At 39.1% G+C, this 27508-nt stretch overlaps 1 protein-coding gene across 26 annotated transcripts in view; it reads right to left on the bottom strand.

Annotated features, from left to right (window-relative positions):
* The window catches only part of KIAA1217 (KIAA1217 ortholog), a 511170-nt gene that overhangs the window by 96480 nt on the left and 387182 nt on the right, over window positions 1-27508 (bottom strand). For 18 of the 26 annotated variants that reach the window (XR_005224058.2, XR_005224057.2, XM_037890862.2 and 15 more), the window contains 2 exons: window positions 11376-11574; window positions 8333-8426 (listed from right to left, as the gene is read on the bottom strand). Coding sequence is in view for 20 of the 26 variants with exons in the window: in XM_037890862.2 (XP_037746790.1) it covers window positions 8333-8426; window positions 11376-11574 (293 nt within the window). In the remaining 6 variants the exon portion in view is untranslated. Of the gene's footprint in view, window positions 1-3022; window positions 3635-8332; window positions 8427-9171; window positions 9493-11375; window positions 11575-27508 lie in introns of those variants that run through there. The other 8 variants (XM_043541338.1, XM_043541345.1, XM_043541337.1 and 5 more) reach the window with 6 other exon arrangements.

The raw sequence follows: 27508 nt of genomic DNA, 5'->3' as shown, positions 1-27508 counted from the left end.
TCAACATTTGACAAATGCAAAGACAATCTAGCGATCAGTGTACCAGGACAGAGAAGTAATATAATGAGACATGGGGGTCTCAGGGCTCAACTAACTTGCTGAGTGTCTTAAGCTTGTTAGAGCTACCTGTAAATACAGGGAAACCTGAAGTAAACGCCACCTGTAACCTGCAATCACTTTGAAGACTGAACAAAATTGTATTGAACCCTTGGGGATACTTTAGTTAGAGACCAACTCTTCCAGTCCACACAGTTTTGGTAGTTCATTGAGTGGTGACTTAAGAGAGGTTTCATTGTATACAGAATGAGCTGTTGTCACTGGCCTAAGGAGAGAGCCACTTTTGACAAAAAAACCTGTACTTGTGAGGTTTGATTCCCAAAGGTCCTTCCTGCCACTGTCTGAAACCATGTTGTGTAAACAGTCTAGACCACAGGATCCAATCAGAGGCTATTAATAAGAGGACTGTTTGGGCTTCCTGGATTACGTTTACCATAATGGATGGATAAATGGGGTGTGTTGGAGGAATGAGACATACATCCACCAAGAACAGACTGCAGTTTAGCTGACTGGATGCAAAACTGCTTATTTGGCTGAAGTAAATAACTAAGGTTAAAAGTAGGGATCCCCAGGGTAGAAGTTATCCACTGTGATTAAAATTGAGTGGTTGAGGAACCAAAGTTATCCAACAAACCTTTTGGCCTGTTCAGCCACTTAATTTGCATGTTAAACTTCAATCACATGCAAATTGTCCTAAAGCCTAAAGATATGTTTCTGTACATTAAAGAAAGAGACAGGATTCCAATACCATATACTTTTTCAGGGGTGCCCTTTTGCCAACTGATTTTTGCAGCTGTCTTGTTTATGCCAACTCAGATTATTTTTACCCTAGATCTTATGTGTATCCAAGAAAGGCTGTTCGTACTGCTCATATTTTCAGGAGTCTGATCAGTTTTCTTGACTCCAGATTAGAACTGACACCATCTAATCAAAGACCACAGCTGTGTGTGTGGATTCTCCAAAAAGATCAAGAATTGGATCTCTTTTCTGCTTCTATAGAAAAAAAGAGGATGAAGACAAAGTAGGCCTTATCTCACTTATGGAATCTGGCCCTTTGGCTGCTATATTTGCCTAGAGGAAAGCAATTGGTTGAACAAAGAACTGAGGACTCAGCTGTGAGCAGGGAACTCAGATCCTGTACAAAGAGCTGTGCTTCCGGATAATGTAATACAGAAGGACGCTAGGGAAGGCTAAAGTAAAGTCCTGATTAAATAAAGCAATGTCAGGCTTAAAGAAAGAAGAACTGTTCCTTCCAACCAGGCTGATGTCACAGAGAGAGCACAATAGACTAATCTCAGCAAGGTGATTTTTAATCTCTGTTGAGGTAAGAGCCGATGTACAAAGCTGTATGGAAGACTGAAAGTCATCTTTGGTTCCAGTGCTATCTCAGAGCTTACGGGGTCTTCTGAATTCTCTTATGCTTCCTTATTTACAAGGGAAGACTGGTTTCTAACAATGGTAGACACAGCCGTGAGTAGCAATGTCTGACTCTGCCAAATACTTAGGAAATGGAGATAAATAGCCAGACTATTGCAAATTGATTTGTCAAACACAAAGGCTGTGAAAGAGTAAAACATCCAAGGAATAGGAACCAGGAAACTTTCTGTAAAAGTATGTGGATTAAGAATAAAAGAAGCAACTAACAAATACTAAAAATGGACCCAAACCCAATCCTCATGTCCTTATTCATGGAAAACTCCCACTGAAGCCAATGGGACTTTTGTCAAGAAGGCAAACTTCACAATCACACTTTGTGTTAGAGGCTTGACCTCCAGACTCAGTCACAGGCCAACAGAAAACTTGAGTTGCTCTTAAATAATTCGATCTGGATGACCCAGGAGGTGTACTGACACGCTCCAGAGCAAGCTGCTTGCAACCCTCAGCCAGAAGGAGAGGCCATTAGAAGGAAATAAAAACACTATTAAAGTGAGTGTATCATGGTGGGAGCATGGATCTATTTCTTCACAGAAAAAGTTACTGGGGATTTCCAGATGACAGGCTTGTGATTTCTTAATCTAAAAAGAGAGTAATATATAACTGGAAGACTTCTGGTATTTGCAGAGTGGGTGGGGCATACTCATATTCCTAGACTAGTCGATGTTAGCTAAAATACTTTTTTTCAGATCAAGTTTGATATCATTTAACTTGAAAAAAAGTAAGTAGAACTTGGTTTTAACAGACCCATTTTATTCTTTGGCAACTTTTAAAAATGCCACTTTTAGATTGTTGCTATATTACAGAATCTATATGATTACATAGAACATGAATGATATTTTTTCAAAATAAATATAATTCAACAATAGCACATTACCACTTAATTATTTAAAAAGCCACAATGAGATCTCTATCCAAATATAGCTTAGGATCTGTACATTTAAACAGATCGTTATATGTGCGATACTTGAGGTTTATATTTTGTTTTATTCATAGCTAAAAATAAAAATTAACTAATTCTTAATCTTCTAGCCACCTTCTCAATAATCTAGATCATTTATGGGGTAATTTTTATAGGATATGAAAGACATGAATGAAAGAACACAGGTACATTTATTATATTTCATAACAGTTTGATTAGATATAGCTACCTCTCAATGTCTTCTTCCCTACAGCAGCATAAATAATTGACAGCTTAGAAATAGCTCATTCATTAAAAATAGTAAAACTCATGTCACAGAAACAATTCCAGAGCATCAGATACTATATTTATATATTATGTTGAACTCTCAACCAGATTTCAAATGACAAGTTAGAAAGTAATCAAATTATTACTTTCAATACACAGATTTTAAACTAGACATAAAAAGACTAGTTTTGGTAGTCAACAGGGGAATAAAACATTTCTTCTTCTGGAAGATTTTAAAAAAATCTAGTTTTGATCTCTGGTTTAAATCCCCAGTTAATCTAAAAATATCCTTTAGCCAAAAAGAAAAAGGAATTCCATATTCACTACGAATAGGCATCTTACCTTACATCTTTTGGTGAACTCCTTTTCTAGAAGCATCTGGCAGGTATTAGAACACAAAAGTACTTTCAGCTAAGCTTGTCTTTACATTGTCTTAAAACTAAACTTCTTTGCTTTTGTTTTGCTAGAAGAAGCTCTGAGACAAAACATGTGGATTAAAACAGCAGCAGCCTCTCTGTTCAAGAGATTTCATGGATATTCACAGGCTTTGCTTCCACTGTCCGAAAGTTAAGTCTGAGCAAGAAAGGCATTTTTCCTGTCCCGGAAATCAGTATAACCAAAACCAATGCTGAGCTAATGAGAAATGTTTCTTCCATGTGTTCTGCTTGGCAGACACTGCAAGTCATATCAAGGAAACACATGATGTTTATAAATACAATATGGCTCATGTTGTCATAACCTCTCAATGACAACAAGAGCACTAGAAAAAGCAGGCAGCAAAACAGCAGGAATGATGATATTTGTATCGTTTAGAAGTTCTGTATCAGATATACATATATTAGTTTTTTTCCTAAAGAAAAAGTTTTATGGTAGAGGGATCAGGAAGGTAGTGTTTGGCACCTTATAAACTTACTATGGGTATTCCTAGCATTATCATGCCTTCAAACAACTACGTGTTTAAATATTTGCTCTCAGTTTTAGGAGCTACACTCTAAGCGGATGCTTATTGCAGTCAGAGGGTGTGATTACAGTTCAAGTAAACATACCCAGACTAGCTTTCATTTAACTAGCTCAGGTCCTGGAGCAGGGAAGCTGCAGCAGCGTGCACTTCAGCGTGGCTGTACAAGCTGCCCAGGAATCCCTCGCAAGTCTAGTGCGCTCTGGAGCACAAGCTTGACTGTTCTGGTACCTGGGCTGCCTCAGCCTGCTCCGAGTAGAAGGGGGCTTCACGCACACAGTTGCCCCTTTTAAACCCTCCCACCTGTCCGGTTCCCAGGGGATGCGTCAGTGTCACCATGCTGGCCCCTTGTCCCCTTTTGCAGTAGTTTGACCTCTCCCCTTCAGCTCCCCCCAGCCATAAAGCATTGTTCCCTACTTTCGGCCAGCCAGACAAATCCCCCTCCCTGCCCTAAATGGTACGGTGCAATCATTCTGGTACCTGAGCTAGCTAGATTAGAGCTAGCTCAATATGTCTATATACCTTGTGATTGCAGTATAGACATACCGTAAGACTGTTACAAAAAATCAGCAAGTGGTCAATTTTGGCAATACTTGTATTTTTACTTTTTGCATTTAATGACCTGAAGATTTTTAACTTGAACACAATCCAATGAAACACCGCTAGGAATCTCCCATAATCTGGAAGCCTTTTGTTTAAAGTATCCGAAGAACTCAAAAGGATGATCTTGCATTTATTATCTCTGTGTCTTTCTTAAAAAGGTTGTAGAGGGTTTTTTAAACTAAGGACTAGGGGAAAGCTGACAGATGCAGATGAGCACACAATGCAGGCAGACACATCTCATAGGGATTAATTTATTAAAGAAGGAACTCTATGTTCTCACAAAGAAGATAGGACAGAAGTTGGCAAAGTACACCTAGGAGCCAGAGAGGAACAGTCATATTTAAATGAGATACTTTTACATGAAGGAAAGCAACTGAATATTGACAAAATATACAAGTCTAAATACTAATGGGAGAACTACAGTGACTGTCATTAAATGAGGATATTGACATAATAGACATCACAGAAACTTGGGGGAATGAGGATAACCAGTGGGATGAGTAATACCACGGAATAACATAGTAGGTTGCACTGATGGGGGAGTGCCACTATATGTGAAAGAAAGCATAGCGTCAAATTAAATAAAAATCTCAAATCAAACTGTGCCATAGAATCTCTATAGATAGAAATTCCATTCTTGAACAACAACAGTACAGCAGTAGGAATGTATTAAGGACCACCTGACCAGGATGGTGACTGTGATTGTGAAATACTCAGGGAGATCAGAGAGTCTGCAAAGAGAGAAAATGCTGTAATAATGGGGGATTTCAACTATCCCCATAATGACGGGGTACATGTCACCTCAGGATAGGATGAAGAGATAAAATTTCTTGACACCATAAATGACTGCCTCTTGGAGCAGCTTGTCCTGGAACTCACAAGGGGAGAGGCAATTCTTGAGTCAGTCCTAAGTGCAGCACAGCATTTGGTCCAGGATATCAATATAGCTGAACCACTTGGTAATAGCGACCATAATATAATTAAATTTAACACCCTTGTATGGGGACGAATGCCAAAGAAGCCCACCACAGTAGCAGTTAACTTCAAAAAGGGGAGCTACACAAAAATGAGGAAGCTAGTTAAACAAAAATTAAAAGGAACAGTCACAAGGGTGAAATGCCTGCAAACTGCATGGAGACTATTTAAATCTACTGATAGGCAAAGTAAGAAAAATGTAGCTTGAGAACCTATTAGACTTTGATTCAAGGATACTAACTTTGTATATTTGGATATGTGATGTTGGCAATTTGAGTTTTAATGGCTATAAAGCTTTAACTTTTTGAGTCTCAGTGTCTACTGTCATTCAATAATTATTGTCTGATCCCCTCCATAATTTCCCATAACCGAAAATTTAAATAATAAAAATAGGAAAAAAACTTTAAAATAAACATCAGTATTATCTATCAACATTATAAAAAATAAACATCAAATTCTGCCAGCCCTAAGTAAAACACAAAAGATGTGTGACAAGATCTGCCTTCATACAGTGTTGATTCACATTTCAAAAGTAATCTCCTTAAAACAGGACAGGCAATAATCGCTTTATCCCTAGATTTACTGAAACAGATGCTAATCTGAAGCACTGTGTTTACAATAATTATTCCGTCCTCCCCTCTCATTTTAGTATAGTTAGTTTCAATTTATCTAAGCACCATGGTGAGGGAACGAAGACTGGAATGATATCTTTCCCACCATCCAACTTCTTCCATATCCTACATCTGTCTGCCTCAATGCAGCTGCAGAACGAATGCATTCTTACTCTTGGGTTCTCCCTGTCCACCATATATATTCATGTGATCACATATATAAGCAACAAAACATAAAATCAGGTGCTTCTTTTTAGGCTTCTCCATGCTGCCTCACCAGTATCCTGAACTCTGACTTGCAGGGACTACCTCTCAAACTGAAAAGGTAGTTAAGTCACCCATACAAGAGCTGACCAAACCCAACTCTGCTGAGCTTGTGAGAGCTAAGAAAACACATCTCCAGGTGAGCTGGCTACAGACCAGGAAATAACTGTTCTTGGGAGATGTGAAGATTTTGAAATGCCACCTCTGGTAAGACACACACAGAACCACCTCAGAGAGTAGAGTGGAACATGGTAAAATAATCACAGAATTGTAGAAACGTTGGGCTGGAAGAGACCTTAAGATGTCCCCTAATCCAGCCTCCTGCGCTGGTACAGAGGGAGCCAGCCACCTTTATTTTTGAATTATCCCACTTTGGCCAGAGGGAGGGAGTTTCGCCATACTCAATATGTATCTGTGGGCATAATCTCAGTTTCACAGTTTTATATTTTAATGTGAATAATACAAATTTTAACCACTGTTTTTACAGAGAGACATTTGTATTTGAAACAACTTTATTAGATAGTAAATATCTGACACAGGGCCAAAGAAGTAATCCAGATTGCTGATATTTTGATTTTGTGTACACATTAGCAAAACATGTCTGAATACCAGTCCAGCACACAACACGCAAAAAAGTTACATTTAGCCCCACTTTCAAGTGGGACAACAACAATTTAGACCTAATGATGCAATGTCAACACATTATTATTACAATGGTTAACATTACTATAGGTACCAAAAATGTGCCCTGCCCTAAGATATTAATGATATATTTCAGATACATCCGGTTACTGCTCCACAGAAGTCAATAATATTTCAGGATTCTCAGCACCTTGCAGGAGACACATAGCAATTTATCAGATCGGCCCCTAAATGAGCTGCTATCACTCTATATACAGATTTTTAACATGCAGTGAGGTGAATATTCAGATAATTGGATTTTATGACCCATCAGAGAGATTGTTTTATGATGTTTTAAAATTCAAATATTTAAATGAAATAATTACAGGAGAGGTGGTTGAAAATACCGCAGGAAACTGAACGACTGCCACAATTGCACTGAAACAACAATGCCCTACACCATTACAACTGCAAAAGTACTTAAATATAATTAAACCAAAAAAGCAAAGATCTGTGGCAGATGCAAAAGAAATCGTGAAACCAAGAACCAGAGGCACAATTATAAACTAATATTTTTACAGGAGTTCCTCAGAACATTTGACATCCGCTTTGGAGCATGTGTAAGTTACTAAAAAACAAGCAGCACACTTGATAGTAACTGTATCCTTCTTGAAGGCTTAATATGATTTTATTATTTCCTATATATTATATTTAAACAAAAAAGAAACAAAGGGAGTAAATTTCAGAAGATTTTTTGGCAAATTCAAAAGCAAAGATTTCAACTTAACAAAGGTTACTATATTTATGGTATTTTTGACAGACACACAAAAATTGATGCTCTTTTCAAAACTGCAAAGCATTTATTAGTATTTTGAGTCTGAGATAGTCATTTATGAAGCACATCAGGAGACCTGGAGCTCAACTGGAAAGCTTTTGAAAATGGTGTTGGGAGTTGCACTACTAATAGAGTAAAAGTTAAACGATACTCTGCTTTGTTGAAAAGAAGAAAGAGTTTGGTGCCCACTAATGAATGAGACTTCAAATTGAAATCTGAAACAAATTACTAAAAAAGTTGTGCTGTGATTTCAGTTCTTTACTGTGAATGAATAAGGGATCAGAGAGTGTTAAAGTAAATAGTGACAAGGAATGAAGTAATAGATCAGGGGTCAGCAACCTTTCAGAAGTGTTGTGCCGAATCTTCGTTTATTCACTTGAATTTAAGGTTTCGCATGCCAGTAATACATTTTAACATTTTTAGAAGGTCTCTTTCTATAAGTCTATAATATGTAACCAAACTATTGTTGTATGTAAAGTAAATAAGGTTTTTAAAATGTTTAAGAAGCTTCATTTAAAATTAAATTAAAATGCAGAGCCCCCCCGGACTGGTGGCCAGGGCCCAGGCAGTGTGAGTGCCACTGAAAATTAGCTTGTGTGCCGCCTTTGGCACATGTGCCATAGGTTGCCTACCCCTGTAATAAATCAATAAATGAGTTAGCAGCATGGATCAGTGTATTCCCCTTGCAGCATGTGTGTATTCACACTATATATGTTAATGTAAATATTTCACACAGAAAACAGCAGATCAAATAAAAATGAATATAAATCAACTCTGGCACTTACCCTTAAATCTCCATTTACAGTTCTGGATGTATGATTAAATGCTTGCGCAGGATCTTTGTTATAAACTTTAAGGAAAGATCTGTCCTGAATGTTCCTGGAATCAAAAACATCGAGAACGATAATAGATGAAAGGAGTTTTATTTTAGACATTTCCTTTGCTTGCCCTAAGGATTCAGGCAACAGACATCAACCACCATCATGACATTGCTGCAACTGACCAATAAAAAAACCCTACTGCTATAAAATAGACACACAAATAACAAAACCTACTTCAGTTCTCTTTCCCATGGAAAGTATCATTCTTTCAGCACAGCTCCACACCCATAAAAACCAGGTGGTACTGAGTTTCTTTCAAGATCCCCCGCACGGAGTGAAAACACTTTGTAAGATAATAAAGCTGCAATATTTACAATGCACCCGAAAGGATTTAAGTTAATATTTAAATACTTTATTGTGTACTCTACACAAACACATGAATTTCTGCTATTCTAATGAGCATAAATCAAAAGAAAAATACTCTTTTGAAATTATTGTTGAGGCAAATGTAACTTAGTTTGTTCACAAAACTGAAAACATTCCATAGCAATTAAGAACACATCAGCAAACGTAAAACCAAACTTTCAAGCCTCCAATCTTTCATAAAGCTTTTTTTTTTAAATAAAAAAAAGCACAGCTTTGATAAAAGCAACTGCAGAATTTGATGCAAACTGTTGGAAGAGAAAACAAAAAGATTTTTAAGATTAGCACAAAGAGCCTTGTCATTCATAAGTCTTTTTATAAACTGACTCATTCAGACAACAATCAGACAACAGATGTTTTACATTAGTCTCAAAACCTACCTTACAATAATTTCATAGATTAGAAATCTGTCCTGAGTCCTGCTGATTTCTTGCCCAGGACTAATCAGCAACAATCTAATTAACGGCAACAATCTAAACACACTAATGTCCTTTCAAAACTGTGATTCCTTTCATTTCACAGTAGTGATTTCAAGAGAATTTGCACAGAAGACTGAATTCCTTTCCTCCAGGTACAGCTACAAGTTTAGTGGACTGATCTTACTCATTGGGATTATCATTTTAAAAAACTGAAGTGAAGCATTCTTGGGCTGGTCTAATTTCTTTCTTTTAAAGTCATATTACAGTCAGCGATTGCTTTGAATCTGTAACTAGTCAGAACTTGCACTGCTGCTGTAGACTTCAAGTAGTCTATTAAAAAACCACATAGCTTTACAGACAGATCAGTCCCATCTGTTTAAGAAATGTATGGTTAATGAGAAGTTTAGAGTTGATGAGAGTTAACTACATGTAGAATGTACAAGAAAATACCTACCTTGTAGCAAATTTATGTTCTTAGTTTATTTATGGCAGCATAAACTCTTTTCTGTCTTACTAATATGGAATTTAAGATAATATCAATATCTAAAAAAGGTGACAGGTCTACGTTTAGTTAGTGAATAATTTGGGAACAATGTTTATGGTCTGTAAATTAAATAATATTCAGTGCCAAGAGTGCAGATGTTACATATAAGGTAAGGACAAAATTCTGCTCAGAGATCTGCATGAAGAATCTAAACTACAGAATTCTGCTCTCCATATGGACATGGAATGATTCTTGGTTAATGTATTTTTCAATGCAAGGAAAGTTCTCTCATTTTCCAGTTCATTCTTAGCTCACAAATAATGATGGCATATACAGAGGCAAGGTGGGTGAGGTAATATCTTTAATTGGACCAAACTTAATCTACTCTCTTTTCTATCTCTAAAATGATGGTTGAGAGAGGTTACTCAACTAATGTCAAGTTTTGTTTAAAAATAATCTCCATAGCTATCTTGTAGAAATATGACAGCTTGAAGTAAAGTAGTAAAATAGAGTGCATTTGATCTCTGAATTGAATTGTATTTGCACCATAACTCCATTCCACTCCACCTGAAACTTTTCTGATAACAGGTACACATTTGTGTATTTTTTTATTTGCACATCTGTTTTGCATTCACTATTTGACGGTGTTAGAGCTGAACACTTTTCCTTCTGTCCCTCCTTCTCTTCTGCTTTGCTCTTGTCATTTTGTGGCTGTTCTGGAATTTATCATATACTATCTTACAAACAGTCTGCTATAAATATATGCCACATATCCCTAACTATTTTTCACACCATAACAAATCTGTGGTCAGCCACATGGTTGTAACTGCTGTGCACATTGGCCATTGGGAACTTCTTGGTGGTTATGGGTTAACATTCTGATCCTTCTGCTCCAAAAGCACAGATACCAATTGGTGTCAGAAGTTCAGGGCTTAAGAAACATGGTTGAGCAGCTCTGATTCCATTCAACAGAGCACACGCACATACACACATACAAACCCGGTCTTTACAATGTTCTTTGTATGCAGTATTGGCTGAGTTCAGAAGTATTTTTAATTATTATTATTAATTATTTGTATTAATGTAGCATCTAGGACCAGTGGCAGGTATTCAGTTGCCCAGCCCTGATGGAAACTAGAGCAGCAGTGGGGACACTCCAGCCTCTGCCGCTGGCGTAACAGATTGCACACTGGTGGTAGATCATAAATAGTGGAGCTCTGCTCCATGACACTCCCTCCAGCCCACACTGTGTCCCAAAACACCCAGGACACTTCCCCACTACCCCTTACATCAGACTTTCTGTCAGCGGAGACAGGGATCTGTTTTAAGGCCACTTTGTGAATTTGGCCTAGATGTTTATTTTATGTTTAATATTTCAAATACACATGTTTTGGTAAAAACACAATAAAATATTAATTGTAAAAGCTAACCAAACTTATCTGTACTGAATGAATATTTAAATAAAGTATATCATACATAGACGGCTTGTGCAACAGATGTGGTACGTATAGCTTAAGGCATGTGTCAAACTGTGAAAACCCCAAATTACTCAGACACCACTGAACTTGCCTCAATGTGTCACACCTGATATTTGTTAGATATTTATCAGCTTTACTCTTTTTCATGCTATTGATGCACTGCAGAAAAAAACCAAACCAACTGTAGTTCCATGTTTACCTACCTTACATCATTTAGTTCATAGTATATGTTTCTGCTCTCGTCCTTGATGTAAATGGCAACACTGGGAGACTCCAGCATTTTCATTGTCAGCTGCTGGGGGAAGGCACTTACGAAGAGGGCACGAATTGTGTCTGTGCTTGTAATTTCATTCGGCATCCTTAACTGTTTTGTTTCATCTCCATACTGAAGATATAAAACTCCTAAAAGCAAAATACAATTGAAGATTTTTTTTAAAAAAAATGCATGGAATAAACCTAGACTCCAAAGTCCACATAGAAAAACACATCAAATATTTAAATCTATACTAGACTAAGCAAAGCTAGATGTCTCTGTCTCACACACACCATATCTTTTCACTACAATACTGGAATGAAGAATAAAAACAGTCTTATGGATATTGATTATTTGTTTCTATACCACAGAGTTTTCCCAGAGCAGCATGTTATTGCAAGGAATCTATTTTTACTGTTCTTTAGTTAGATCAAAAGTTTACATTAAAAGAGTTAATTTAAAAATAATACTAAAATGAACCCATACCAGAAGGAAGATGCAGGTAACTCATGGGAAATTTTCTGTCAGCTGAGGGAAAAATTAATCCTTGTATCACTTATGTTCTTTTAAGCATAAACTCTTTGTTTTAACTTCACACTTACTCAACAATGGGTTTGATTTTCAAAACCAGCTCCCCATTTTTTCAAGCATAATTTTGTGCCCACAACTGATTTATCAGCAATTTATTTATTTATAAAATTATAGGTGAAATTCATAGTAAGAACAAAGCTGAAGTCACTAAAAAGCACATCTAGCCTGAATATCACCCACTTTAATCTTTAGTGTTTCTGTGTGAAATGGTTTGCAACCTTAACAGTAACCTCTAACACATTATGTTATAGTATAGTAGAGGGGGGCGGAAAGAAAGAATCTGAGTCACATATCGATAGATTTATAGATTTTAAAGCCAAAAAGGATAATTCTGATAATCTAGTTTGGCTTCCTGCATAACACAGACCAACAAACCTCCCTCAGCAATTTCTGCATTAAGCCTATAACTTTTGGTTGAGCTTGAGTACATCTTTGAGAAAGGCATCTAGTCTTGATTTAAACATTTCAAGTGATGGAGAACCATCATACGTAGGTAAGTTGTTCCAACAGTTATTTACCATCATGGTTAATATTTTGCACTTTATTTCTAGTCTCACTTTGTCTAGCTTCAGTTTCCAAAGATTGGATTTTGTTATGTCTTTTTCTATTAAAGAGCCATCTACTATCAGAAATCTCTTTTCTTATGTACATACTTGGGGACCATGATCAAGTCACCTCTTAAATTTCTCCTGGATAAACTAAATAGATTGAGCTTCTTAAGTCTCTCAGTACTAGGCATGGTTTCCAGACCTATTTTTTTCTCGTCAAAAGTAAATGTCAATATTTTGCAATTATATACTGCAGTGCCTTTCATCAAAGGATCTCAAAACAAACAGACTTTAATTAATTATGTCCAACAATATTCCCCTGAGGTAGGCAAGTATTGTAATATATTCATTTTACAGATGGGAAATGGAGACACAGAGGCAGTCCTCCCCTTGTGGAGTCTCATATTTTCTCCCACTGGACCTTGCTCACTAGGGGTGAGATTCTCACTCCAACACCATCCCCTTTTGACAGAGTGACATAAAAGGGCATAAAAAGCCTTGGAGAGGCTGGCCAGGGGAGAATTCCCCCAGTGTAGGAGCTGAGGAAGACAGCCACAGACTATCCTGCAAGACCTGACATCTGGGCCATGCCAGGGGTGGGAAGGACATGTTGGGGGTGGGGCCACAGCCTGTCTATAGGCATCTGAGGACACGCTGTTATGATGTTAGAGAGCCCTGAGGGGCTACCTAAGTTACACCAGTGGCCTCTTCAGCCCCCTGAATCAGGAGGGCACAAAGGTACTTGAAGAGAATGACAGATCTGCTCAAATGTGACTATGTTGCTCTTTCTTGGTTAGTCCTCAGAGGATATAAGCCACAATACTAGCAACTCATTTTCTCCTTTAAGTCAGCTGGTTTTTTTTTTGTAAGGGAACAGAAATGCCTAAATAATATCTCTACTGATGATCATGCAGTCTATGGGGCTACAGCACAAATTACAAAACCTATTTAGATAGTGATAGCTTGGTTTAAGGTCAAAATTGGTTATACCACCAATGATGGGGTGGTCGAAGGGTTTTTATTTTATATATTCATGAGCTACCACCAGTAACTAAAAGTTTGTGCTGAAGTCCTGGGACATGAAGCCATTTACTGAAAAATATATAAGACATATTAATCTAAGATGAGTTTTCTTTATCCTCAGCTCTTCGTATTTTTCTCACTATGTTGCCCATAATTGCTATAAATGAGTGAATGCACATTTTGGCAGGTGTTCTCACAGTCAGCGAGTAGATAATTGTACCTGGAGCAAGAGAAGGCAGAACATGTTAATTTTTATGCATACTAATCAGACTCCTCAACACCAGCTAACCATTATTTAATATTAGGCTGCTTTTAAAATGACACTGTCAGTACCTTTTCTATACTATTATGAATGGATGATATTGTTACGAGCTGGGTTAAACCTTGTTATGGGTTGAATTACAGCCTCATTGAAAATAAGGTGTGAACATGCCCTTCAATTAAGATAGGTGTAAGACACAGTTAAGGGGCCAAAGCTAAAACATTGACGTAATCTAGTCTGCCCAGTAACTAGCAACACATGGGTGGACGGTTCCATTGGACATTGTTCTGACCAGATGCGCTTGTGGCATAGGTGCTGGAACTAGGGGAGCGGGGGTGGCATAGAAGAAGGTGCTGCAGCATCCCCTGGCTTGAAGTGGTTTCCATCATATACAAGGTTTACAGATTGATTCAATGGCTCTCAGCATCCCCAGTATACAAATTGTTCCAGCATCACTGGCATGTGGGGAAGTAGTCTAGCTGGAGGGGACAGTCAAGAATCAGAGAAACCCAAAGGCAGCAAGAAAGCCAAGCAGTAGCCTGTAACCACAGCATGACCCTGAAAAAAGCCTAGCAAAAGGTTCTGGGTCAGGGTTGCTGGATGAGGAAAGATTGGGCCTGTAAACTAAGAAACGACTCCTTTTGTTTCTGGTTCCTCCTGTGTTTGGAGAAGCAGGACATTATACATTCCTTGCAAATGAATAAGATTGCATCCAAGAAAATACCAGACTCCATCATCAGTTTCTACTTCCAGCTGAAACATCCCCAGGGTCCTGAATCGACTAGCTGCTCGGGTCAAAAAGGTGTAACAATATCATCCTGTGTCACTAAGGTTGCACTCAGGTTCCATTACAAACTCTATTTTTAACCTTTTACTTTGGCAGGCAAAACTAGATTGACCTGAAAATTGCCAGATTTACTCCAAAGGTTTAGGAGAATTTTTCTGAAAGTTTATTTTTTTTTAAATGGCCTATACCTCAAAAACTGTTAAGTTAATTTTCTTTACTCTGAATTGAAATTATGATTTTTTTGTTAAACATCCTTGAGAACTCATGTAGTAGATATATTTGAAGAAAATAAGCTGTAATTAATCAACATTTTAATGACTATATCTAACCCCTGTATTCACTGTTCTTAAGCAAACAAAAAGTTTTTGCGTGTGATTACTTTCAGAGTATACGAGAATTTTTCTTTGAAGGTGTTGTTCAAAATATTTTTCAGTTGACAAAAAAATGTTTAAAAAGACACTTTAAAAGTGATATATCGATACCATATTTTTAAAGAACTCAGTAAACAGATAAAAATGTTGTTAACTTTAAACTAAGTTTGCTACTAAGTACGTATGAATATCAAGAAATGTTAGTTTAAAACAAAACAAAAAAAACCCCTTTAGGGGTTAAAGGGTTTGGAACATTCCCAAACAGCCTTAACTCTGCCCTTCCTCACACACCCTCAACCTATATATCAGAAACTTACTTACAGTTGTTTTAATGTAGATTTTCCAAATAAACTTGTATCTAATCTGGAATGATTGTTCCTTAACAATATAGAGGTTTTATTTAGAAATCACAGAGACCTTTGGTCCATAAACTTATCAGCATGGGAAAGAACATTTTCAAAGGTATTATGGTAAATTCTCCTTCTCCAATTCTCCCTTATATTACATACTTTCAAAAAGCCACTGCCTTTTCCATTGAGTTGCCTGATCCGTGTCATAATATAGCAGTTGCCAAGGTTCCTTCCCCACTCTGAACTCTCGGGTACAGATGTAGGGACCTGCATGAAAGACCCCCTAAGCTTATTCTTACCAGCTTAGGTTAAACGCTATCACCACCAAAGTGTTACACAAAGAACAGGGAAGTGCCCACTTGGAAACATCTTTCCCCCCGAAAAATATTCCCCCAAGCACTACACCCCCTTTCCTGGGGAAGGCTTGATAAAAATCGTCACCAATTTGCATAGGTGAACACAGACGCAAACCCTTGGATCTTAAGAACAATGAAAAAGCAATCAGGTTCTTAAAAGAGAATTTTAATTGAAGAAAGAATAAAAGAATCACTTCTGTAAAATCAGGATGGTAAATACCTTACAGGGTAATCAGATTCAAAACATAGAGAATCCCTCTAGGCAAAACCTTAAGTTACAAAAAGACACAAAAACAGGAATATACATTCCATTCAGCACAACTTATTTCATCAGCCATTTAAACAAAACAGAATCTAACGCATATCTAACTAGATTGCTTACTAATTCTTTACAGGAGTTCTGACCTGCATTCCTGCTCTGGTCCTGGCAAAAGCACCACACAGACCGAGAGAGACCCTTTGTTTCTCCCCCCCCCTCCAGCTTTGAAAGTATCTTGTCTCCTCATTGGTCATTTTGGTCAGGTGCCAGCGAGGTTATCTTAGCTTCTTAACCCTTTACAGGTGAAAGGGTTTTTCCTCTGGCCAGGAGGGATTTAAAGGTGCTTACCCTTCCCTTTATATTTATGACAGCAGTACTTTAGGGTATTTCCTGTTTGAGAAAACTAGCTGTTCATTCCGAAAAATCCTCCTTTCGGCATGATAGAAGAAAAAGGGACTTTCAGATCCATTATTTTAAATCATTCACATTGTTCCATACACACATCTCGTCAGGCTGAAACTGGGACAGCTGGCAACACCCTAATGCCCAGCTTGAGGGAAGCAGCTGCACCCCTACAATCATTTCTTATTGTCAACTAATAAATTACTCATATTAAAACTAAAGCAAGAGGAAATAGTGTCTAACCCTGGTGCAGCTCTCATTAGGACAACAGCATAGCTGCCAGCAAAGCCGATGGAAAGGGAGCCAAAGGAAACAAATGCTAATGTTTTCATGCATCCTTCTGCACTTACTCTTCTGTCACAACAGATTCGCCAGAAAGATTAAGATTGTGCCGAGTTTTTACAAACACAAAACAAACAAGACAATAATGCAGCATGTAATAGGCTTAACTTCAGGAGGACAGGTAACATTTATGTGAATAATGAAGGCTATAGTATATAGCACATCTGAAAGTAGTAACTTGAGTCAAACCATGCTACTGCTGCTAATTCTAGGCATGTCTATAGCACCTTCAGTTTTAGAACTTGTCTACATTTATAGACAAACTATACTGGCAAACCCTCCTAGTGCAGATGTAGCTTATTGTAGCAAAAAAGTCCTTTTGCCAGTAAAGCTTATACCAGTTTCCCAAGTGAAATAAAGCCATGCTGGCAAAAGGCCTTTTTTTGCCAGTTTAATTGTGATTACAGTAGGGCTTTTGCTGCCTCAGCTATGTCAGCAAAAAATCACGCCCCTAAACAACATAGAATATGCTAGCAAAACTTTTAAGCGTAGAGAAGGCCTTAGGTTTCTTAAAGCATTTTACAAACATTATTTCATTAATGCTTCATTAACAACATTCCTGTGAGGTAGGAAAGTGCAGTTTACAGATGGGAAAACTGAAGAACAAGGAGATGAAGTGATTTGTCCAAGGACACAAAGAACAGCTATGGAAAAGCTAGAAGTAGAAACCAGGTCTCCCCGATTGCCCTATGGTCTAACCATAAGACTCTCCTTTCTCCACATATAGATCTCTACAATAAATGAGATCCTAATTCTGCTTTTCCTTCTAAGAAGGTTCAGTTAGAAAAAGGTTTTCAAAAAGTTCATCCTCCTTCTCAGGGTTGGTCTAAACACAAATTTTCACCAGCTTAACTTAAGATGTGCCATCAAACTGGTTTTATTAAACCAGTGTTAGATGAGGCTTCAGTGTGAGGCCATTCTTATATGCAAGATAAACAGATCTAAACCAGGTTTAAACCAGTGTAAGGGTATCCACTAACAAAGTTGTAAATCAATTTAACACCACAACTTTACTTAAACCAGCACAACTTTGTGAATAGACCATGCATCATCAGGCTTCCAAATCTCTCTCTCTCTCTCACACACACACACAGAGAGAGAGAGAAAATATGCACACAATTGAATCTAGACAAATTCAGAATGGAAATAAGGTGTAGATTTTTTACTGTGAAGATAATTAATCATTGGAACAATTTACCAAGGGTTGTGGTGGATTCTCCATCATTGATAATTTTCAAATCAAGATTGGATGTTTTTCTAAAAGACATGGTCTAGGAATTATTTTGAGGGAGGTGTATGGCCTGTGTTACACAGGAGGTCAGATGATCACAATGGTCCCTTCTGGCCTTGGAGTCTACGCATCTCTGAAGTAGTGGAGAAAAACAAGTTAAAATACTTGATAAACCGTTTAAGAATAATTAATAATTAAGAATAAATAATAATAATAAGTAATGTCAACTTCAAAGCACTTCACAAACATTAGATAATCCTCACAATATTCATTTCAAGTCGGTAAGTACTATTATCCCCATTATATAGAAGGGGAAATTGACGCAGAAGGGTTAACCAACACTACAGAGGGAGCCACAGCTAAAACTGGAACTAGAACTCAGGAATTCTTGTTTCCACTAAATCACATCTCTGCCTGTCTCACTAAATCACTGTGTAGTCGGACACTTTCTAAGGCTACATTTCTGACAACCCTACTGATATTGAGCAGCAGCTTACTCCACAAGTGGTCTCATTGACATCAATGTAACAACTATTTAATATCAATAAGGGTGTCAGAATCTGGCCCAAAGTGAATATTGAAATATTGGTACTAATGCTCCGCAACAAACAGATCAGATTTCACCATGAATGTTATCTGAGACAAATATAGTATAGTATTTAAGGGTGTAACAGAGGTCAAAACCCATATTGTTCTTCTTAGACATGTATCAGACAAATAGAGATAACACACATTGGTGTCCTTATCAGTGAATTCTGCAGACACACACATAACTTTGCTACAGCAACACTTCTTGTAATGGAGAAGAAATTCCTTAGTATGCAGTTGTTACTATCCTCACACTCAACACTAGCCTTTCCAGCTATACAACACATTCTTTCAGAACTAGTCTGAGGTCATTGCCATCATCCTTGTGGTATTTCTAGCCTGAAGCTCTAGTACTATTTCCTTTAGCTACTCTCTGCTGATAATATCAATCCTCTACATTTAAAAAGGGGTCTCTTAATATTCTTAGCTACCTTCACAGAATCAATGGGCACAATCTGTGGCATGAAATAAAACTAAAAGTACATGTTTAATTTAATTTTCTTTCTACCAGAATAGCCTGAATAGTTTTGTTCAAGGTTCTTCAGCTGTCTGGTCGGGTTTTTCAGTAAAGATAGAAAAAATGTCAGGTTTAGTTCCTTAAATCTACATACTGCTAATCTGTTCATACCCTGCTATTTACTGAGACTAGCTGTAATAGGTCTGTTTCATCACGAAAAGAATACACAGGGAATGCTAGGGTTATATATTATGTCTACCAGTGTATCCCATGAAGTTGGGATGTGTATTCCATGCACCACTCAAATAGGAAAGATTGTAGAGTTTTACGTGTGCCTACTGCAAATGGATGAGTTTAGCCTGGATCACAGGAAAAAAATTCAAATAAAATACTAGTACTTTTGCTTAGAGAAGAACGGAAGAGAATCCAGGTGGTCACAACTAAAACCTATGATGCTTAAACTCTTATCTTTTTATATGTCAAAGTTCACAACTCAGTTAGATGAATGGGGCAGTTCATGCTTCTCAAAACCATTGTTTCAGGCTGTCAGATTTTGGACAGCACTGCTTCAGTTTACTCAGCAAATTTTACAGTATCAAGGAATACAGAGGGTTCTGCTTATCACTATAAAGGACAAATATCCATGTTCATACTTTCAGATCTCATGGCAGACTTCAGCACCATTAGTGATAAGGAGCTGCTGACCCATAAGACCTGGCATGGGACTGGGCTGCACAACCGCAATGCAGTTTAGCTGGGACTGACTGGGAAAGCCACGTGTAGGTTTCAACCAGTTCAGCATTCAGCAGCCCACCTTCTGAATGTGACAGATTAACAAGAGCGTATTACACAGGGGCTAAGCATATTACAATGGGTCCGTGATGCCAGATATGATTCAAGGACTTGTTAACTAATTTTTAAAACACTTTATGCTCTAGTAAGTGGTCTGGATACCAGTGAGAGACCATCCTTCACTCTGCATTTTACTGCAGAAGCAGCTATGGGCAGGGACATTAAAGCTGATGGTCCCTCAGACCAAAATTCTTAGGGGCTTGCAACAGGTATTGCTTGGGGATAAGGAGCAGTAGGGAGTTCAATAACCAAGGGGCTCTTCCTGTCATGGTAAGCTCCAACTTTTCCACATTAATACCTTTGGACCACTGTGCTAGACTTGCCACTTGGTATTAAACATGGAAGGGGCATTTGCATGTACGGTGGAAGGTAGGATTTGGCCTATTTTTATTGTTTTTCAGTGGTTATCCATAAATAATTTGCCAATTTTAGTGTACAGATGTGGATAGAGCACTGGACTGGAAGTCAGAAGACCTGGGTTCTAATTCAGGCTCTGCTACCGACCAGCAGTTCAACCTTGTACCAGTCACTCCATTGTCTCTGTGCCTGTGTTTCCACCCTCCCTCCTCTCACCAGACATTTTGGTCTTGTTTGTTTAGATCACAAGCTCTTCAGAGCAGCAATTGTCTCTCACTACATGTTCATAAATTACCTAGCACAACAAGGCCCGGATTTTGGGTCGGGATCCCTTGGTACTACTGTAATACAAATAAATAACAATAATGAAAAAGTCTTGCTCAAGAAAAACAGCAGGGGAAATAAACAGTCCCAGAAATGTGCCTACGTAGCTACATTTCAAGCTAAACCTGTCTCTGAAGGCAAGCTCTGACTCGGGGGCCTGATTCTCCCCTCCATTTCAGCTGTTTTACACCAGTGCAACTGCACTGAAGCCATTTCAGACTTACACTTGACACAAACTGTTGTACCAAAGGGGAGATTCAGGCCCCATATCATTTGACCCACAGTATACACTGAGCCTATCATATAATGGTTTTCAGCACAATGTGTATGTGCCGAGGCTGTAATGCTAGAAAGGATTCTGGCTCGCTGGAACAACTTTTTTATTCCTCAGGTGCACACAAGAGATATCCGCTCACACGTAAAGGAAGAATAGATTAAGTAAACACCACATGTGATTACCCAGCTTCTCTTGGGAAGGTGTACATTTCACTCTTCCCCTGGGTATAGTCCAAGAAAATGTGTAAGTATAGTAAATGGAGCATGAAAGCTTTTATGGACTAGCATATACTGGTATGGTTGTTTACCTCGCTTTGTTTTTTCTGCTGCAAAATGTTTCAAGTAAGATAAAATATTTCTTTAGAAGCCCAATAAACGTCGGTCATGATTTTAAACTAAGGAAGGAGATGAAATCTAGAAAGAACTGACCAGAAAAACTAGAGTTACCTTAGGATATTTTCATTTCCTAGGATTCCTGTTTCAACCCCATAATTGAAACTGGTTGTTTCAGGCTGTTTTTCCTGCAGAACTGCCAGCCAACTCTAATTTTCTGACTACGATAGCAAATAAGTACATGTTCATTTTTGCATGTTGATGTGCTTTTCATGCATTACAGAGTCAATAGACAGGACAGGGGAAAATGATTTGAGAGGATTAACTACATTAAAGCCATACACAGTCCTTAATTTGAGATGCAATTCCCAATGTCTTCCAGGAGAGTTCCTCCCTATGGTTCACCAGCTGTATGATATATGGCCTAAAGGCAGTGGTGGATTAAACCTAAAGGCCTAATCCAAAACCCAGTAAATCATTGGGATTTGAATCAGGTCCTAAATGGGGCTGGATCCAATCTTAGCAGAAAAACCTCAAAAACAAATCAAGGGCCTCCTCCCCAGAATGACTAGTGAATGCTAAGTAACAATTTATTAACAGCCATATCATTTTTGATTTTAAAATTTTATAGAAACCTGACAACATACATTGCATGCACACCCCCACACACACAAAGCTAATGCCAAACATAAAAGTACATAATCCCAGTTAATCACATAGGATGGAGCACTACACAGAATCAGGAGACCTGGGGTCTATTCCCAGCTACACCACTGGCCTTCTGGGATACTTCAGGCAAGTCACTTCCGCCTCTCTGCTCCAGTTTCCCCATCTGTAAAATGGGGATAATGATACTGACCTGCTTTGTAAAAAAGCTTTGACATTGTGGCAAAGTTCCTCCTCTGCCTTGGTGGGTCCTGCGCTTTTTGGCGGATTTGCTCACCTCAGAGGTTAACGGCAGCCTGCCGTTTGGCCACTTCTGCTAGAGGCTCAAACCTGCCATTCACTCAGCTAACCTCATCACTGGCCAGCATGGGGGAAATGGAGAACAATCTCCACAGTCTCTCGTCCCACCTAGTGGGTCGGGGACAGGCCAGATCCCTTTCCAAATTAGACCTTCCCTTCTGGTGTTGCTCACAGACCGGGTCAACTCCTTGTGTGTCTGATCAGGGGATGGGGGAACCCGGGCCCGCCCTCTACACCGGGTTCCAGCCCAGGGCCCTATGTCTATGTCTCCTGTATCAGCTGCATGATAGCTACAGCTGCAACTCCCTGGGCTACTTCCCCATGGCCTCCCCCCAGCACCTTCTTTATCCTCACCGCAGGATCTTCCTCCTAAGGCCTGATCCCACTTGTACTCCTCAGTCCTCCAGCAGCACGCCTTCTCACTCCCTGATCCTTGCACGCCCCCCACTAACTGACGGGAGGTCCTTTTTAAACCAGGTGTCCTGATTAGCCTGCCTACCATAACTGATTCTAGTAAGTTCTTAATTGGCTCCAGGTGTCTTAATTAGCTTGCCTGTCTTAATTGGTTCTAGCAGGTTCCTGATTGCTCTAGGGCAGCCCCTGCTCTGGTCACTCAGGGAACAGAAAACTATTCATCCAGTGGCCAGTAAATTTTAATTCTACCAGACTCCTGTATCCCGCTGGTCTGGGTCTGTCACATAATCTATTGATGAAATGCACTATTGGCTGCAAGGGCTAGGTGTTATTCAATTAGTTATTATAGAGCTACATATTTATGATGATGATGATGTCTGAATTATGTGGCAGTGAAATCTTTACTCAAACCACTGAAATCTGTCTGTCAATACTGAAGTAGAGAGTCATGAGATAAAACATTAGGGAAGATTTTAAAAGTCCAGTCCCCCACTGTGCCATTACTTAAGCATGCGTGTAATGCTACTCTTATGAGAAGTCCCACTGAAGCAAACTGAAGCTTAAGTACTGGCAGGATCAGGCAGTTTCCGGTTAAAATCACTGCTGACAAAGTCAATTGACTACTTAGGTGAGCAGGTGAAAACATCTCTCACAGTAGGGTTATTGTGTTATAAGTCAAAATACATCCAAAGGTCACCCTGTCCCAAAACCACCGACCAAGATTTAGTAATGATCTGTCACCGTGGTGGTATAACTCAATATAGCTCTTAAGACATGTAATCAGTATAAATGGCAGCTTGACATCTGGACATTCCAGAATTGAAGCAGTCATAAGTCTCCTTTCCAACTCTTCAAAAGCCCATTGACATTCTGGTGTCCACTTAAAAGGTACTATCCTAGCCCTTCTTTTTGGGCTTCTCCACTAGCTAATGCAAAGGACAGGGCATCTGTGAAACTTCAGTAGTTACTCATAAAACTGAGCATTTTCCTAACTTCAGTCAGACGCTGTGGTGTTGGCCAATTTTCGAATGCCTTCATCTCTGGACTAACAGCAATTCCCTGAGCCAACACCACATGTCCCAGAAATTTAACTTCGATACTGAATAATTTACATTTAGTAGGTTTTAACTTTAGTTCGTGTTTGACCAACGTGATCAGAACCAAATCTAATCACTCCAAGTGTTTGTTAAAATTCTGTGAGAACACGAGTACATTGTCTAAATAAATTAGGAGAATCTTAAACACCTGATCTCTTCATAGTGTCTCCACCAATCTTTGTAAGGTGGATGGAGCATTACATAAACCAAGGGGCATGTGAATACGCTAAAACAGTCCAAATGGGGTAGTCATGGCTATTCCCCCAAAATCTGCAGGCCCCATAGCCACCTGGAAATATCCAGCCATTAAATCAAGGGTGGAGAACAGAATGGCTTGTCCCAATGCATCTAGTGATTCCTCTATCCTTGGCAATGGATAGACATCCTTCCTTGTCACCATGTTCAAATTTCTGTAATCACAGCAGAACTGTACACGCCCATCCAAATTTCTGATGATCACAGAAGGAGAAGCCCAAGGAACTTTTTCTGAGAATTCCTTGAGACACTAATTGTTGTACATGGTTCTTGAATTCCTTGTACACATAGGGAGAAACTCTTCTATGTCTGTGCTTTATGGGTACTGCATTTCCAGTGGGTATATAATGCACCACTACTTCAATATACCCGAGACCACTATCAGATTTGGAAACACATCTTTATGTTTCTGGAGTAGCTCTCTTAAATATTGTTTCTCAGTAGGACTCAACAGTTCCCAATCTACTTTCATGGGAACAGTTTCTGGCTTCTGCTTTTTGTGATGGTCTCTCTTTCTCTTTTCCTGAGCCTCTTGAACCCTCACTACAGCTCCTTCTTGTCTATACTCCAAGATTTCTGGAGGCTCTATCCTGACTGGTCATATGATCTCAGCCCCCCAGGTCCAGGGAGATAACCAGGCTGCTCAGACACTAGCATTCAACAATCAGACTGGCACCACTCCTTCCTGAGATTTTGCACTGCATATGAGCTAAGACAACCCCTCTGGTAAGCTTGTCATCATAGTTGGAGTGATTAGAACTTGCCTTGAGGATAGTCCCTCTGGGTGAAAACAATGACCTTGCACCACTCGTAAGTGGAATTGTGACATTTTAATCCCAGCTACTTGCACATGTCCAGTCTTCCCTGGCCACCAAATCTTCTGACACTGAGCATTTACTCTCGCCCAGATGTGTGACCCTCTCCTTGTGGTACAGTCCTCCTGAAAGCTGCAATAGGGTCCAAAAAGTCCATTTAGATCCTTCAGCATGTTCCAGGCCAGAATCCTGGGAACTCCAATCACACTGTCTTCTGGACTCAAATAATCATCCTGCACAATGAAAACACACTTCTGAGAAAATACTTGCCCTAAACACCAAATAGCTGCCTCCAAACATCCAATTACCAGAATATCTATTAGCTGCCTCAATTTTACCCAGCTGGCATCCGCCACAGCATTAGGTCTCTCAAAGTTCTTATAAAAGTAACTTGCCATCTGAGTGGTGACTTTAAACCCAAGGTCAAGTAAATAAAATGTGTCTTCATGTCTCCAATCTCCACTTCCACAATGGGGCTGGCTCCGAAAGCTCTGGCCCTCTGTTTTTCTATCCATAGACTTGCCATATATAAACCCATTCTAGGTGAAATATTGGGTGTCTCATCCCCCTTTCAAGAGTGTCTTCTGCCCTGACTTGAGTTTCACACTTCAACTGTCTCTCTATCAAGAGAGGAAATTCTTTCTTGATCTTTTCAGTTACGTGGTCATTCTCTCCAGATGTGACTGGACTCACGGCATCCATAGCAAACCATAGTTGACCTGGCCATCTTGTAATGGAGACCTCTTGCAATTTTCTGCCCCTCAGAAAGCACTGTTTGCTTTCGTCCAAGTGAAAGTTTTGGTTGATGCACTGGTAGAAAGCTCTTCTTATTGATCACTAAATCTTTGTACTGCTTTGTTCAAACTCTCCAAGACAGTAGGGGTATCCTCCAAATCAGCCGTGAAGATTCAGTTGGCTACTTCATTTTTTCCTCTATAACTACGTTTATTTGCAACTCCTTCCAAATTCTTTTCATCCTCTTCAGACCACTCAATGGTTGCCCTTAACAGGTCAGGAAAAGTCAGTGTAGGCTGTTCCTTGAATCTCTTCTTCATTTCATGTCTTAACTCATCATCCCTCAGTCCTTTCACTAGTTGATCCTTCTGGATGGCATCTGGGTCTGTCACTTGGCTCTTATCTTGATTCCGCACTTTGGAGAGTCTCTCCTGAAGATTGTAGGTAAAATTCCTGTTTCACCCTCTTCCTGCTTTCTCTCATGAAATTCTCATGAGCGATTTCCAACAGGAGCCTTGTCCCCATGCACACGAATCAGCAACTTGAAACTGTTCTCTGTGCTCTCTTCTCCAGAGGAATAAGGTACTTTACAGTGTCTCTGGCTTGTCCTTTCAGGTGGTCCTTAACAACCTCAGTGCCTCGGGCAGAGTGGATATTTGCCCTGTAATTCTGGGCTCTTGCTCAGTCAACAAGGTCTATAGTGCTTTAAACTGTGCCTGTAGCCCCTCCATGATGCATTCTGTTGACTCAGAGATACCATTCACCAGTCCAGAGATAAAGTTACTACATACTCAACTCTGGTCTCCTACACTAAACTGACCTCATCTGTTTGTGATGCCAAACAGATGTAAACAGACCTCTCAGTGTAGGATTATAGTGTTACATTTGAAATACATCCAAGGGTCACTGCATCCCAAAACCATCGATCAAGATTTAGTAATGGTCCGTTACAGTGGTGGTTTAATCTACTCAGCAGGTGAGAGCTGGGGGTATGTTACACCATAATAAAAGGTTATTTAATGGTAGCTAAGATAATACAACTAGCTGTCAAAAAATAACATAGTAGGGACTCTATTTAAACCAGAGCAAACAGAACTGGATTCTACCTACCTACAATAGATCAAATAGATTAAGAATATATATATCATAAAAATATATAATGGTTTGGAGATATGTGTATATATATATATATATATATATATATATATATATACACACACACACACACACAGAGTAACTTACTACTGAGTGTACTTAGCTAAATATAACCTCTAAATACAGAAATATATCTATATCTCTATATGCACAGGCTAGTATCTTATAGGTTATTTTTTTTCTAGTTCAAGGTTCCCCTTTCCTCAGCTACCTCACTGGGTGCTGTCTGACACCCCGGTCAATCTTTGAGTCTCACATACTTCTTGTGACTTCCTGAAGATATAGCCTTAATTCCAGTGATGCTTGCAGCAGTGCAAATCAAATCAGACCCACTAGATCTCAAGGCCCTTGGCTCTCCTGTTCTGGATCTAGGGAACCACATGGATCAATGATAGATGACCGGAACCAATGGTCAGGAACACACCATCAAACATGGACTGACTTAACCAACCAGCTTTAAACGAAAGGGACCCTCTTCTGCACATCTGTTTGTCCTGCTCAGTCTCAGTCTCTCCACTTACTCTTGGTTTCTCTCAGTCCTGATTTCCCTCTGTCCCTCTGGCTGCCCTCTCATCCTCTGCCTGTTTTTCTCAGTTTACTTACAGACTCTGTTTCTCTCTCTCTCTCTCTTTCACTGACTCCCCCCCAACATGCCTCTGTCCCTCAACCCTCCCCCTCTTCCCCTCCAGCTGTCACTTCCCCTCCCATTGAAGGTCAGGACCACATCCTATAAGTTTCTCAGAGGGATGGGCTAACCGCTGTCCATAAAAGTATGCATTCATTCTGAACATCCACTTCCCCCAAATGATATATCCGCACACAGGGTCAAGTCCTTTTACCTTTATTTAAATAAGTTATGCAATGTGCTTATGTGTTTCAGAACAAGGGCCCAAATATAAGGACCAGTGGATTTTTAAGAGACATTTCAGGGAAGAAA

This window comes from Chelonia mydas, chromosome 2 (assembly GCF_015237465.2).
Source record: "Chelonia mydas isolate rCheMyd1 chromosome 2, rCheMyd1.pri.v2, whole genome shotgun sequence".
NCBI classification, from domain to species: Eukaryota; Metazoa; Chordata; order Testudines; family Cheloniidae; genus Chelonia; species Chelonia mydas.
This window is presented reverse-complemented; position numbering and strand designations above follow the sequence as displayed.